At 33.6% G+C, this 16124-nt stretch overlaps 1 protein-coding gene across 1 annotated transcript in view; it reads right to left on the reverse strand.

The window, feature by feature from the left end:
* LOC134530755 (uncharacterized) overlaps positions 1-16124 on the reverse strand; it is a 98110-nt gene that overhangs the window by 48656 nt on the left and 33330 nt on the right. The window contains exons 6-7 of the mRNA XM_063365895.1: positions 9835-10013; positions 6215-6325 (exon numbers count right to left, since the gene is read on the reverse strand). Of these exons, the coding sequence (XP_063221965.1) occupies positions 6215-6325; positions 9835-10013 (290 nt within the window). The remainder of the gene's footprint in view (positions 1-6214; positions 6326-9834; positions 10014-16124) is intronic.

The raw sequence follows: 16124 nt of genomic DNA on the forward strand, positions 1-16124 counted from the left end.
TAAAATTATTATGTATATAAAATGTGTTTAAATGGGTGTGTTATACTTAGATGAAATTGTCCAGAATTATATGAAATAAAATTCTATTGTTTTACCAGCCTTTGAGCTTTCTAGCTTACGTGAAATTGTTATAATTAAACTTTATTGCCTAAATTTTGAATTGCTCGAATATGCAAAAAGTAATTCACTCGCTCACACACTGGCCTATACAAATTCCAACCCACTACCAAAATTTGGTTCGCAGCCTCAATGAGGAAATTTGGAAAAGTACCGATTTTTATTTTCTAATTACTAAAAAAATAAAATTAAGAAATAGGCACGCACCTTTAAAATCGGTGTATACCTTCTTTCGGAAGAACGTTGTTGCAGAAATTATTGTTTACTTCTCATGCTTGTACAAATTGAACAGTACTGTAAATGTATTTGATGACATAAGTTATTAGCTGATATTGAATACAAACAATTTGTTTCGTGACTACAAAAAATAAGGTTCTCTGCTTGGCCTGTGATTAAATTATACTAATGTCAAAAAGATGTTATCGGGAAAAAAATAAATGAAGTTATTTTATACCACTGATTCACTACCCATAAAATCAAACCGCAAAGTCTTTGCAACTGGTATCTCACACAAGAAATATAAAACATATTCGTGCTTCATTTTGTATAAAAATAAAACACATATCATATAATATCGGGAGACAGCCTTGAAAATCGTGCCTATCACCAACATGGCCAATCAGACTCATAGTCATGTTTACGATGGCAAGACCGCTAGCAAACCAGTTCAGTTTATATGCAGCTTAACTGAAAAATTTATTCAATATTTTCGGGGTAGTTTTACGCTCAAAATTAATACAAAACCAAATCAGCAATCCTTGTATGACCATTTATAATACTACAAAAAATCTTCCATTTCCTTCGAATTGTATTGAGCACTAAAATATTGATTTACTTTTGGCCCAGGTTTTATTTGACGATACTCTGTAGAGTTTCGCTTGTGAACATTGTATGATAATTTTAAGTATGAAAAGTACAAAATACTTTCAAATTTTATACATGGTTTTATATCAACTCTAAGCAGTAAAACATATACTGCTTATTTTCTACAAAATATATCTATACACGGCAACTGATTATGAATCACTTGAGTTTTTTTTATAAAGCATCTAAGCCCTTGACTGTATAAATATATTGTTGGATAAATTAACTAAACTAGGAATACTATAAAATGCACAAAAATAGAAGAGTTTGATCTTAATGACATAAAGCATAATCTATCTATTTAGCACAGCCTGAATAATTCATTCCCTATTGTCAAGACTAAAATTAAAAAAATCGCGAAAGAAGCAGTATAAAATAACTATCTCATTATCTTTGTGCGTAACTCAAACATCATAAAAACAATACGAAATATTCTTAAACGCAAGAAAGAATATTTTAAACACTGTAAATAACTTAGATTTTAAATCAAAGGATAATAATCAGTCTGTAAAATTTAGTTTTAACGATGAGTTGGAAACAGAACATCAAAACAAATATATCATAGGTGTTACTGCCAACAGAGAACTCTCACAAACAATACAATTCCTTTCTGCGCAACCTGCAAGCTCCGGTACCTTCTGTAAAAAAATATATATATAAGTCAAACTTTTCCGGAAGTCGTACCATGGTAACGACTGAAATATGAAGTCTTACTTCTAAATCTACTTATCTAGAGAACAAATTGTATTACATTATTTTCATAAAATTAACACCTTTATACGAACAGAAGTTTGCTCTTTTATTCATTTCTTTTAGTTACGTGATAATATATTTTTTGAGTTATAAAGGAATCCCACTTGAACAGTAAAAAAGAAAGGCTTTTAATGAACAAACCAACTAAGTCATTATAGATAACTGTTCAAACCATTTAAGATTTATCCTTTTAACGAATTTTTATATTTATATACATCTAATGTATAAAAAAATCTGGAAAAAAAAAAGGCAATAAATTCAGATTGACTTCATTATCGAAATAGAATAAAACACAAAATACACTTGCAGAGAACCACCAAATATATTGCGTAAGTGTTTCTGCAATGGAGTTAAACTTTAAAATTGCCTTTATTATTTCAAATAACAAATTTAAAACTCCAAGCAAATGTAAGAACACGTCTTCTAGATATAATGGAATATTATAATGCCGTGTCCGAATTCGCCTGAAGAATATACTTGTAGATACTTTGGAAGTGACTTCGCAAGGCTGTCAGAAATGGACGTGAATTATGTATGCTATGCAATACGCAAGCAAATGAATCTGTGTAATTCTCGCGTACTTCCAGTTGAAAATACGTCTTCATTTGAAAAAAATTTGGTCATATTTTATATATCATTTAAATAATTTAAGAGGTCGTAAAATAAATATCATTTATTTTGTATTTTACTGGTATCAAAAAATAAATTGACAAAATTAATTTATTTAACACATGTACATATTTAGTCTACCGATCGTTACAACAAAACAAAAGTACAATAATATAATGTAAGATGCCGTAAATTCACGTGAAAGCGATGAAGGCCTAATTTCACATGCGTCTAAAAATAAAATCTAAACATCCTTTTCGGCTGGCTAAACATTGAACATATCCGGATTCGTCAAAGGCAAGTGAAGTACGGAAGGTTGTAAACATGTAGCATTACTTTCTGATTAAATTTTAATATAATTATGCATACCTCCAAAAAATGTTCAGTTAAAATTAGTATTGTATTGGTGTTTGTATTAAAATATAATGTATACCGGGAATATTTTTATTGTGTTTTAAGATTTGTTGACTTTTGGTCCTCATGTACTTTTGGTGAAAAGTGAAAATGTAATTATGTAGGTATTATTTATTATCAGGGCCCAAAGCATAACTTTATGTTCGTTGGCCGAAAATGAATTGTAGTTATACTTGTATATCTAAGAAAGATATTTGTATTTTGTATCAATGTAAGTATTTTATTATATAAATTTTTATTACTTACAAATATTTTGTACTCATAATATCTAGTTTCCATTTGTCTTAAGACATAATCAAATTATACACTCAGCAAAAAATATTTATTGGTTCACAATTTTTCATTGTTACAATATTTTAAAATGTAAATTTGCTATTCAGCAATATCAACTTCTAAAACGCGAGTAAAAATTATCATTAAATTATATCAATGACATATTTATTGCATTAGTATTCCTTGCTCCTAATCACTTACTCTGTTTGATTACCTTCTGTATAACCTCAGTCAGTGATCGTAATTTATGTACACCTTTTCCCCACTAAGACGATTCAGGTGCAGATTCTGGAGCAGTGTTTTTTTATGTACGGATGTGTCAATAAATCCGTCAGTTTGTGGGTGGTGTTGGGGGGGGGGGGGGGGGATTACTACTCTTAAAATATCACTTTATCTGTATGCTTGATAAAATATCCTTTGGTTAGCTCCCTCCGAAATATTCTTATACAACCTATGACGTGTAGCCTACTCCTTAGATATTTTACTTCCAACACGTTTCATTGTGTAGAGAAGGCGATTCTTCGAGTATGTGGCCCTTTCAGAATTAAATTATTAATATTAGTTACAACTGATGTTTATTTCGAGCCTCTTTGACTTCCAGTTCATACATAAAATACGTACTACCAGTGATGCTTGACGTCACCAGTAGGGATAGCATGAAGGAGCTCCTCATTTCGCTAGACGCGACTGGCATAAACAAGTATTTATATTGCAATAATAAATTACTAAATGATAGCTTATTTTTCGAAAATATGATTATGTTTTTTACAAGAAGTACGAATGCCAGGACATTTACTAATAACATCGTTTTTAAACATCACATATAAAAAAAGGAAGTGTAATCAAAAGCCACAAGCTGCAGGTCAGCTAAAAACGCAAACCAAATATTTTTCTAGCTCTAGCCTCATGTATACAAACTTTAAAACATAATACATTTAAAACACTAAAATTAATGGAATAACCTGCAATATTTTGAAGACAGATATTCAGCTACAAAAAATTCTCCGATAGTATAAAAAGTTCGCCTGTATATATAATTGCACAGAAAAATACAGTCCTAATGAGATATCAAATATAGCAAATAATACCGCTTTGCAACATAACGTCATGCTATTAGATGGTCAACGTTCAACTGTTTGTGTAATACACATACGCACACACCTGTGACAAAATGTGTAAAGAAATAACATATGTAGGAGCGCAAAACCTTTGTAGTACACAGTTAAAAATTATTATTTTTTTACGGGGGCAGGAAAACTACATTACTGGCCAACTTATTTGAATGTAGTGGTTAGCTGTGAACGAGCGTTCTTGCAAAAGAGACCAAATCTGATAGTTTTGGCCACATAATCACCGCAGTAAAACATTCAATTTGTATATCGTATATGTGTAGTGCACCAAATTAATATTTATTATAATTACCTTGGGTTGCACTCGGTTACGTACGGGTTTCTAACTGAAATGTACCAAAAATAGTAATATTTATTCTGTATTCTCTTGCGCTTTGTTGAGGATCGAGTAGTCGGGTGCGTGTATGGGAAAGGGACAGAGAGGCAAAGGGATTGGAAATCTAATGCTAGCCGAGGAAGAGTACACCCTTCCCCCCCCCCTCTCCCAGACCGGTCGTAAACATGACACCCCGCTGGGCGATAAGAATTCTGAGAACAGCGTCCTCTTTCCCACCCCCCTTCTTTTTTCCGCGCGTCGCTACATCGTTCAACCGTACTGCTAGTGCGCTCTGTTGAGGACAAAGATAACTACGCGTGTCTTTGCCCGCTCGCAAGAAACTCAGGATCTTAGCCTTAATGTGTTTGTGTCCAGCTGGGACGGTAACAAACTTTACTTCTCTACAGTCTTCAGAAGTAACTACTAACTGTTTGAGGCTGAAAGGCAGTAGTAGCTGCGCACTATTTGTATGTGATTGTAGATATGTTGTGCATTCGTTACAAGGCTCCTGAGTTGTTCACTGGGCATACAAACTATATTTCCTAAAATTAACTTTCGTATGTAATTTGCTTTTGTCATCTACGAGACTTTTTCAGGTTTCGTGCATGTAGGTAAAAACAGCTTTTACGCTTGCTCCCAAGTTTTTAGTAACCTTTAGAACTGGCTGCCCATTTACTTAAATTTCAGCCACTCACAAGACGCAACACAATCGAGACTATAAAACAATGATTTAGCTGCTGTTAATAGTAGCTGAAATTTAGAGACTTTATTTACCATCATTCACATTGAGAATGTTTAACGTACCTACATTATGCCTGCGAGAGTGTGTGTCGACGAGCTGACCTTTAGGGCATGCTTTTATGCCAATATGCTTTGCAGTTTGCATCGTGAGCTTTATTCCGTAGTTTTAAGGTAACACGTGGAATACTGCCAGGCATTTCACAAACTGATAGTTTAATCTCACAGCATATAGACTGGGTTCACATATTTTTTGGAGATTGTAAAGAGGAATTTTTTGTTATTTACTTCTAAGTGTTGGCATAACATTGACTTATTACAATGAGTTACCCAATTAATATAACACACATTTTCTTTATTAGTTTGCCTTTAAAATCTATTTTTATCTTCAGCTTTAATACAAAGGAGGGACAAAATTATAAATTATATATGGGTTATGTATTTTTCAGATTATTTGTAATTATATTTCCAACTTACTTTTTCACAAAACCTACGTAAGCACGCCTATTTATTTTGTAAATTTTACACCTGCTTCCCTTTGATGTATTTTTGTGAGCAAATCATTTACTTTGCCACTTATGTTTTATACACTCTGCTTTTGTTATGGCTTAAGTGCTTACATCTTGAGACTTTGGAAAATCTTGGTCAGAAAAAGATTTTCTACACGGCTACTAGTGCTTTGATTTTGAAAGTTTGAATTTAGGATCAAGTTTTGCCTTTTCAGTAATTTGCATTTCTATTTGGAAAGCCCCTGGGGCCACTGCAGGAAATTTTGTACATTCTATCAACATGTGTATGAGATATCGCACAGACACACATTATTTGTAACTATATTTAATTTATCAATGAATACTGGTATATGCTGTAAAAAGGTTTAGCATGGTTGATATATTAAATATATCAGTCTATCGCATCATACAGCAACACAGGCCAACAGGTAACTAGTTATGAAAACAGTAATACTGGAGTTGAAGGTTTAAAAATCAATCTTGCTGCTTACCTGATGAGAGCTTCAGTCATTTTGTTCTCTATCTGGGTTCTTAACTTCACTTGATCAGATTTTTCAATTTCATCACAACGCTTAGGAATATGATTTGGCTCTTTACACAACCTGAAATTAAATTAAAAAAAATTTAATATTATAAAAAGTTTTTAGGTATATGGTGTAATTGTATTACACCACCATGAACACAATTAAAACTAAAAAATTTTTTTTTGTTTATATCAATTCCATTTTTTTGAATGTGATTAGAATGCAGATAAAAATCATTAAAGTAATTTCAGTAGATGATCAACCAATAAGTTCACATCACACAACATCATTGAATTTCGAAAGCTAGGTTAGTAATACAAGGAGAGTAATGCAAAATATGTATCCTTTCATCGCAGCTGCTGTCAATAAAATACACTATACACAAGCATTTTGATTTTTTCTGAACTGTTCAAAAACCTTCGCTGAAGATGACATCGAAGACGTTGCGCCTCTGTCTTCATGCCTATTCCCTTCCTCCCCTTTTTCCACTCCTCCTTACCTTACTTTCCCTACCATCCCTCACGTGAATGTTCAAGCATGTGCGAGAGCATTCTAATTTGGGTATAAAAATGGTTTTCAAGGAGGCTTCTGCCTGGCATTAGCAACGATCATCGGAAAATAATACTTCGGAGAGTCCTACGGCGAGGCATATGAGGTGAGTCATGGCAACTTGTAAACTGTGTTTCTTAAGTTGTTGTGAGGTGACCACGCTCTTAATGTAGAAAACTTTAACTCGTTATTTGTCAAAATTACTGTTTTGGCCATCATTGCCTGAATTGTTGTTTGGTTAACTTGCTGTTTGGCTGTAAGCCCTGCTTTGTTAGTGCTATGACAATCCTCGAGCTTCGTGAAGGGAAAATCATTTTGTGACTGTCATTAAGGTCTATTGACCTTGTTCATTTTGCACGTTGGTTGCAACAGTAATCACGATTCAGCAAGGCTTCCGTCAATTGGGCTTGCCTTAGCTACGTTATCCCCGAGTGGCGAGCAGCACTGTATAGTCTTTTTTCTATTTACTGCTCTTGTTTGTAAAGTAATGTTTCCTAATATTTAAGTATGTTAACACATGTTTAGCGCTAAATTTGTTGTGTACGTCAATGATAATTTTTTACTTTTCAAATTGTATCTGATTCCTGCTGGGGTGTATGTAGCTTCAAGCAGTATGATTGTTTTCTGCTATGATTATTTACGCTTATTTAAGTAAATCTCACACTGAGTATGTTTGTACCTGATGATCTACAGTCTATCAACGGTCAAGTTTCTGTGATACAAATAAATTGTTAACATTGCCATGAACTTCCCTGCGAGTCATGATTAGTAAAAACATTATCCATCAAGATAACTTCATGCAATCCTCATACCAGAACGAGGTCTAACTGTGCTCTCTCAGTTAACACATTGGTTTGGAGCTTACTGGGAGTGAATGCTTCCCAGCACACTTCATTTCCAAAGTGAGTGTGTGGGTCTTGTATGATTATATTTATTTTTGATGTATTATTATTCTATTTCTTACCCCCACCCCAAAAAAAAAACACTAAAAAGTAAACTTCAAATAAGATGGAAATAAAACATACACAAAACACATTTATTTAGCCAAGGCATGAACATCAGCAATGATGCAAATGACTGCAGAAACTGTACCTATACTCAGTACTGATACATGTTACCAGACTGCAACACCTTCGTGTGTTATGTAGGTTGCCTGAATGAAAATTAAAGTAACCCCTGAAAAAGATTAAAAAATAAACTAAACACAATTGAGATTGTTATAATATTGTTGCAGATTGTGTAAAAAAAAATTCTTTAAAAGTTCACAGTGTAGATACACTATTAAGTCACTAGTTTATAGTTGTATATTCATCCCACAGCAATCACATGTTTAGAATTCTCATACAGACATGTAGACCCTTATAACTAAATATATTCAAGACTCAACAACGATGTCACACATAAATATGTACTCATCCTCCATTGTGATAAAATTTAAATTTTTTTAGATTGTAACAATAACGTTTAAAAAGTTATATATATTTTTAAAGCATAAAAAACCCAGAAATAATTTAATATTTTATACATACTTTCTGTATGCTACACACAGAATAAGTAGTAAATAGAATAAAATAAACTGTGAACATGAAAAATAACTATGATGTGACTGTGTAAAAGGATGGAGAAACACACAATAACCACAAAGATTAAGTTGAAAAATAATTGCAAGATTTTAATATCTGACAGTTAGAAATATTACTCCACTTAACCAAAAACCAATACAATACCCTTTCTTGGAAATAAATTAGTCAGACACATAAAAAAATATGGAAATGATCTAAGTTCTGAAAATTAGTTGGGCACAGTCCAAACCAAAAGTTAATATTTTCTCACTTTAATAACTGTCACAGTTTATGACAAATTAAGTATCTGAGGGTTCTATTTTAAAAGTTTCTAGCTAATTCAAAATTGGTAGTTCAGAAGACATTATTACACTTAGGACTTCTGAGGACACAAAAAAAAGTTTACAATTGATAGTTTGTACTTTCGGCTGTACAATGAACAAAATATTGCACTATCCCTGTAGTGTAAAAGGGCCTAAATTGCGGTGGCGTCACTAAAATTCGTAACCAACGAACCTTTTCAGTATGGCCTACATGATGCTGTCTCTGGACAATACAAAGATGTGCTCACAGCAGGTGATTGCGGGTGAGCTGCGCTATAATTTATATCACAAATTGTCTATTGTGATTTTGTGGACTGACACAACACGCTATTTATACAGCAAATTCAGCTGCCGCCAGGACTCCTGACGGGAAGCTGCACTAGGCCAAGCAGTCCGAAAACTTTATTTCCCTTGATTCATGGCACCAGGCGCTTCATTAGAGGCGCCAGTAAGCCTCATCCAATCACGAAGCACCGTCCAAGAAATCAAAAGAACACGTTAACTTAACGAATAGAAATGTCAATAAAATAACAATTTAAACAAATATTATAGTGGCAATGTCTCTTAAAAGTAATTAAATTACGTTTAAAAACAAAACACAGATTTTAAACAAACATTCGGCGACTGTCAACAATGCACTTTATGATGTTTTGTCGCTAGGAGAAGGTGATGGAAAATATAAACAAACCAAATATGCATAGTTTAGTACTCTGTAATACTATTGTATTACAATTTCTAAAAGGTTGCAAGTTACAAACTTATATTGGGCATTATTTTTTGTACTCTTAGCCAAACTAACAACATACAACTAGCGACAATTCAACTGAAAGATACTTTTGAAAGTGGAGGATTTACACATTTACATACGGTTTTGTTGGTCACAATGCCTGTCAAAATTTAGTTAAGTTAAAGTGAAACTGACTACACAGTTGTTGAATAAGATTAATATGTAAAGTATATTTACTTAATGTTAATACATAATTTTATCTTAATAAACATTTGCAATTTACGAAGTGCTTACAAATATCAAAAAATTAAAAACATGTCTTGATGCCATACTAAAAATAAGTTTATAAATCTTTGGTTCATAATATGTCAAAATATGACTATACAATACTTCTTTGAGACAAATTGAAAGCAGATAGGAACCAACCTGCAGAACTCCTGCATACATTCAGGGTTCAGACAATGAAACACCTTATCTTCCTCTGGCAGAATTGTCGCGAAGTTGCAGAACCGACAGAATTCAATGCCGTCTATGCTTGCAGCCTTCACTTCTTCCAGCTGCCTTTGCTGCAGCACTTTGGAGAGCAATGAAGCCTTCAAGAATTTCTGTAATCACAGAAAATACAAAATCAAACCTTCTCTCACTTCCAAGCTAGTGATTTTTTAAGATTTATTTTAGTTCTGCTTAAGTTACGTTTTTGCATGCTGGCTACAAGTGATATAAGTAATCGTTAAAAGCAAAATACCTTAAAAGTACAAAATGCACAACACATTACGTACCTAACTGCAGTTAAATGCGGCAAGTGTGTATTTGTAAAAAAATTAGTTAACCAACCAAAAAATAATGCCATGTTTATCTATGTGCAGAGTTAAGTAGCATTACATTTTTTTTTCCAGAGTCCTGTATTTAAGACTAAAGCTAATATTTACACTTCTGGCTCGCTGTACAGTTAATTTAAATAACCCAAGAAATTCATCACGGAGGACAAAACAAAATGCACATGGTTAGTACACAGTATGATTAGCAAGCACAATTAATATGGCAAGCAAAGCAAAAAGACATATAGTATGAGAACTGTTACCACTGTAACAATCCAGGCTACTGCCTTCCCCACTTGCTAAATAATTTAATTGACTAATTATTATGGAGTCCCATCATGTTCAGTACATTGGTTAGGCTTTCTAATATCATTGTAATAACAGTTTTAATTGTTTTAAGAAATATTTATGTTTACCGTACATTTTGTGATCGTAATTTACATTATTTCATGCTTTCTAGGTGTTCTGACTACCTGTTTGCTTTATAGTGAATAAGCCCCTAAAGGTTATTTTTACATGTTTCTTTATTGGTGTAGTTACATTTTTATGCTTTTTAACATATTTTTTTTAAATAACGTTGTTTTTGCTTAGTTCGTAAATGAATGGGGGTTATAATTTTCCTTTGTACTTTGTTCTAGCCATGATTCTTTGGCTGAAGGCGAGCAAGTGCCATAGTTTGCCTGGTGCGTATGGCTAGAGAGAGACAGAGTTCAGTAGCCGTGAGAAAGGACTCGGAAGTGCTGTTGCCATGTGCCAGGATTGGCTGGTATTTTTTCTGATTGGTTAAAAATGATGTCACTAGACTTCTTTATTTTTTTTTGTTGTAATCTCTGTTGAAAATGTCTCTGCGAGGGGCAGGAAATTTGTATGCTGCTTGTTTTTTGAGTGATGTGCTGTGATTGGCTGGAGAGGTCGTGCTCCTGCCCCTTTTTTTTGGGTGGTACGTAGCCTCATTAGTCATTGTCTGAACGAGGTAACGGAACGTCATGCGTTGGGCGGTGACTCAAGTATGATTTATTAATGATTTGAAGAGAGAATTTCGAGGCTGTAATTCAGTAATGAACCTTTTTTTCACTTTTTGGAACCAAATAAGAATTTTTTGATTTCAGTCATCAGTAATAGCCCACAACAAGGATCAAGTGAACTTTGTCTTTATTCTGTTTTATTTGTTGTTAAGACTCCTGCCAAAAAAAACATATTTCGTTTATGTATGTCTTTATTCCTGTTGTGTGCAACCACAGGACGTAATTTCGAACTATTATTTAAGATACAAACTTCTGTACCTGCAAACAGTTGATGTGTTTGTATCTGTGAAAAGGTTATGTGCGAAAATTTGTATACTCTACATCTACTGGCTTTCGTGGTCGGAAGATGGCCGCCATGTGGACTGTGAAGTTTCTGTAAGCATTAATAAAAATACGTTAATCTCAGTTTGTGTCTGAGACAGATATTATTTTCAAAATTAACAGCTTTTTCCCCCCCTGAAATTTGAATAATTTTCAGCACCCAGTTTATTTCTGCAAGTGTTTTGAAACATGACTGTCCACTCCTAGGCCAATCCATTTGCTAACCGGGTGGTATTGGGTGCGACACCACTTTCATTCATTCTGTCCTGCCAATATGTCTGCAACAATCTCTCTTAATGTTGGGTAAGAATAAGCACTGCCATGTCGGACACATCCGTAACCTAACTCGCAGGTCGTGTTCCAGAAAATGTCCAAATAAAATCCCAGTAAGGGAACAAATCAGCAGCCTTTTAATGAATGGTCCCCTTTCGAGGCTAGAAACAGTTGCACATTCACTTAGCGAGCAGGTTACTTGATGTCTCTCAACATGTTTGTTTACTTTTATATGAAAATAATGGAAGTATACAATATTCAGCACAGAATGTCTGGTTTACACCAGATAAATAGTCAATTTTAATTTTTATCAAAATTTTGTAACAAAATATTTGTAACCAAAAAAAATATTTCACACATAGATGATATAAAATTATACACACACGCTATAATTTCTATTGTTTTTATATAAAGTAAAACCTAAAGGCAATAGACCAACCTTATATGAAATAACCAAACCAACGGACTAAGATACGTATTAGAAATTCTTATAGTAATCACTCAATTAAAATAATATTAAATTTATTTAAAATTGAATTATAGTGTTCATAATGTAATATGTTTTTTAAAATTAAAATAAAAAAAACAGTGTTTGGGATTTGAACTCGTTACTAACCATTCTCTGTGTCTGTGTACTATGCACTTTACCACTCCGCTTAGAAGACACTGAAAAAATGTTGAAGAAATTATGGGTATTCAAAGCCGTTATTCTAATTTTCTCAAGTTTATTAAGATGAGATTATTTATTGCCATGGCCATTAAAGTGTACATAATGTATTCCAGGACAGTTTTACTATCATAAAGTTTCACTTGGCACACTGATACACTTAGTACTCCCCCAATTTTCACAAAGAGAATACATGAGAGTTTTTAACAACCCAGGTCACTGCACTCTCCATTTGTTGTTAAATGGTTTAATTTACAGATTTATTATGTCATCATATTCAGTACTATGGTTAGGTTTTCTGGTATTATTTAAAGAAAATCTTATCATTCCTTTTATGAAGTGTTTGTGTGTTTGCAACATGTTCCATGATCATACTTTCTATTGTTTCATGATTTTTTTTTTGTGTTACTGATGATTTACTTTCTTTATGGATCATAAGACACTAGAATTTATTTTTACCCACTTGTTTATTAATGTAGTTATGTGCTTTCATGTAATTTTTAAGTACTGCTTGTTTTTTTAAATTCGTAAATGCATGTTTTATTTGGCCAGGGTTAGAGTTGTTGCAATAGTTTGCCAGCTGTGAACTAATTAGCGAGACACTGTGTTCTGGAACGGTAAAAAAAAAAAAAAATTCTCTGGAGTTTGTCGAAGTACTCATGCCATGTGCCATGACTGGCTGACATTTTCCACGTATTTTTGTGATTGGTTGAAAATTATATGGCACGAGCCCCTCTGTCCTTCCAAGACAGAGATGGTCGTCTCATCAGACAGCATCTGAATGAAGTACCAAGTAGGTCACATGTCAGGCTGTGGCTCACAAATAACATATTAATGGGAGTTCAGTAAATTTCTCAGCTGTGGTCCGGGCGCTACCCTTTATATTTAATCTTTTTTTTTTTTTGGAACTTTTATTTAGAATTCAGTGACCACAATCTTAGGTATTTCGCCCAAAACCACAATTGCGTAACTTCATCTTTGTTTCCAGGAATTGAGGCCTTCGGCTCATACTGTAGGTTGCAACCAAACCACAGGATTTACTTAGTTTTTTAATATTTGTTTCTCGGTAGATAAAAAAGGTAAATTTGTGTTCTGTAATCAGTGAAGATTTGGTGTGACCAATTTGTATACTCCAAATGTATTTGGTCTTGTGGTCACAAGATGGCGGTCACAATGACTGTAAATTCTCAAGTATTAATAAAAATACATTTATATCATTTTGTGCCGGAGAGAAATTTCGTTGATAGTAACATTTCTGTTGGAACTTAAATAATTATTTCAGTGCCAAACTAAATTGTTAAAGTGTTCTATGTAGGGGAACTCGGGGCAGAACGGGATACTTATTGTTTAGGTAACCATACACAAGTACTTGGGTACAATAAATACAATATGAAAGTACAAATCACTAGTTTATTTCATTTGCTACAAAAAGTTACCATTAAAATGGTACAAATAAATATTTTATACTAATATTAAAATTTTTTTTAATGCTTACCTATTTCCACATTCTGCCCCATGGGTGGGGCAGGATCGGATATGGTAAATTTTGTGGGAGACAATTTTGATAAAGTAAGAAAGTAAAGAAAAACTAATTTTAAAACATAAATTTAACACCTTTCAATGAAACATTGAGTAAAAGGTTGGAAATCTTTTCAAAAAGTAACTTTAAAAATTGAAAAAGATTTGAACATTATTATAGCAAAATTATTATATTGGTGAAATTCACAAATTAATATATCATCTTCTTCACTGTCTATTTCAGCACATGAGTTGTGGGCCCACTTGAAGCAGTTCTGGCATGCAACCCAACCCTCATTAGATGTGAAGTAAAATTCTCCGCAGTAGTCACTTGCTTCATCTTTGTCCCCATCGGACTCACTGTCCTCTAAAATTTTCTTCTTTGAATTCTTTTGACTTTTGGCCTGTTTAATTTTAGATTTATTTTTTGAACGTTCCTTTTTCTTTAAAAAAGCTTTTTGCGGTAGACTTCCCTTTAATAGCAGTATTTTCTTCCTTTTGTTTTTACGTTCCTTTTCTTCTTTTTGGCGAGTGTCTCTTCTAAATCGTTCTTGTAAGGAGACTCGTTTAAAACAACAGTTTTCCCTTTTTTCTAGTAGTTCTCGTGACACCTTGTATGATGAGTGGAATTGGTTTTATAGCCTCTGGCTTAGTACTGTGAAATGCTGATGTGTCTTACTCAGGAGATGTTATTTTGGGTTCATCTTATATCCAAGAACAACCAGGTTGAGGCTCTATGTTTCCAATTAGGTTTGGTTCAGCTTTCTTTACGGGTGGTTAATTGCTTTTGAGGTTTAGAGGTTGAGCTCTTATCAAGGCCGCCCGTGGAATCTTCAGAGGGGCATCCATGTAGTCCAATTGTATATCAGTTGTAGCTGCTGGCAGGTAGTCTACCTCCAAGAAGACTTTAGCATCGGTGGGCCATATCCCCGTTTTTTTTAAAGCAGTTGATGGCAGTTGTCATAGTGGCTGCAAGTAGATACGCTGTCCTAAAGAGAAGAATGTAACAACTTTTCCTGGCTTGCACCTGAGCCTTTTTCTGATTTCCTCACCATAATACAGACGTAAGGATTTGAAAAATGTTACATTCAGAGGCTGGAGTTTGTGCGAGATGTGGGGTGGCAAACACAGCAGAATTACTCCATTTGCTCTAGCCATGTCAATCACTTCCAGGTTTTTGGTGTGAGTAGAATGTCCATCCACAATAAGAAGAGGAGATTCTTTTGTATCTCTGGAAAATTCTATAAATTTTCACAACCATACACGAAACAATTTCTTAGTCATCCAGCTAAGGCATTAGAGTCAGACCAAGTTTCTGGAGGCAAACCTAACTCAAATTCTTGTTTCTTTTTGATAGGGTTGTGCAAATGTTCGGTATACCGAAACCGAAATCGAAATTTTAATACTTTCATTTTCAATTTCGGTAAGAATTTCATCTGTCGAAGTTCGTTTTTAGCTAAATATTTCGAGCCAAACGAAAGTTCAATAGCTTACCGAAGTCCGTTTGTTCTAGTTGAAAAAGAACTCGTAATTTAATAAAAATGTAATGTCTTTATATGATTTGCATATGTTATTACTAATAACGTAATAAAATATGCAAATCATATAAAGACATTAATTAGAAAAAAGATTTCCGTTACGATTAATTTACGTGGTGATGAAAAAAACTCACGTTGATGAAAATACGGTAAAATCATAATGTGAACAAACATGGGTGATAAAGTAAACAAAATTCAAACGTGATTACAGTAGGCCTAGGTATCAAAAAATCATGCAATATTTGAAAAATTACCTGATTCATTTGCTTTCAAACAGTAGTGTAGGTACTATATTCGTAAAACATACATTCCAGAACTGTTAGTACACTATTTAGTATTTCCGTATACACGGCCAAACAAAAACATTGTCGTCAGCTTTATTTAAATTTTACATACTCTGTCTGGCATATAAAATCCTCATAATATACAGCCAATTAGACAAAAAGGTCAACAAGTCACTGCGTGTAATGACCACTCGGCAGCAACCATTTGTTATGATTTGTTTTGACAATGTCCCTTTGCCTGGTCTACAGCTTCCTGAGCTAGCCATGTGTGA

The sequence above is a fragment of the Bacillus rossius genome, chromosome 3, assembly GCF_032445375.1.
Source record: "Bacillus rossius redtenbacheri isolate Brsri chromosome 3, Brsri_v3, whole genome shotgun sequence".
In the NCBI taxonomy this organism is placed as follows: domain Eukaryota; kingdom Metazoa; phylum Arthropoda; class Insecta; order Phasmatodea; family Bacillidae; genus Bacillus; species Bacillus rossius.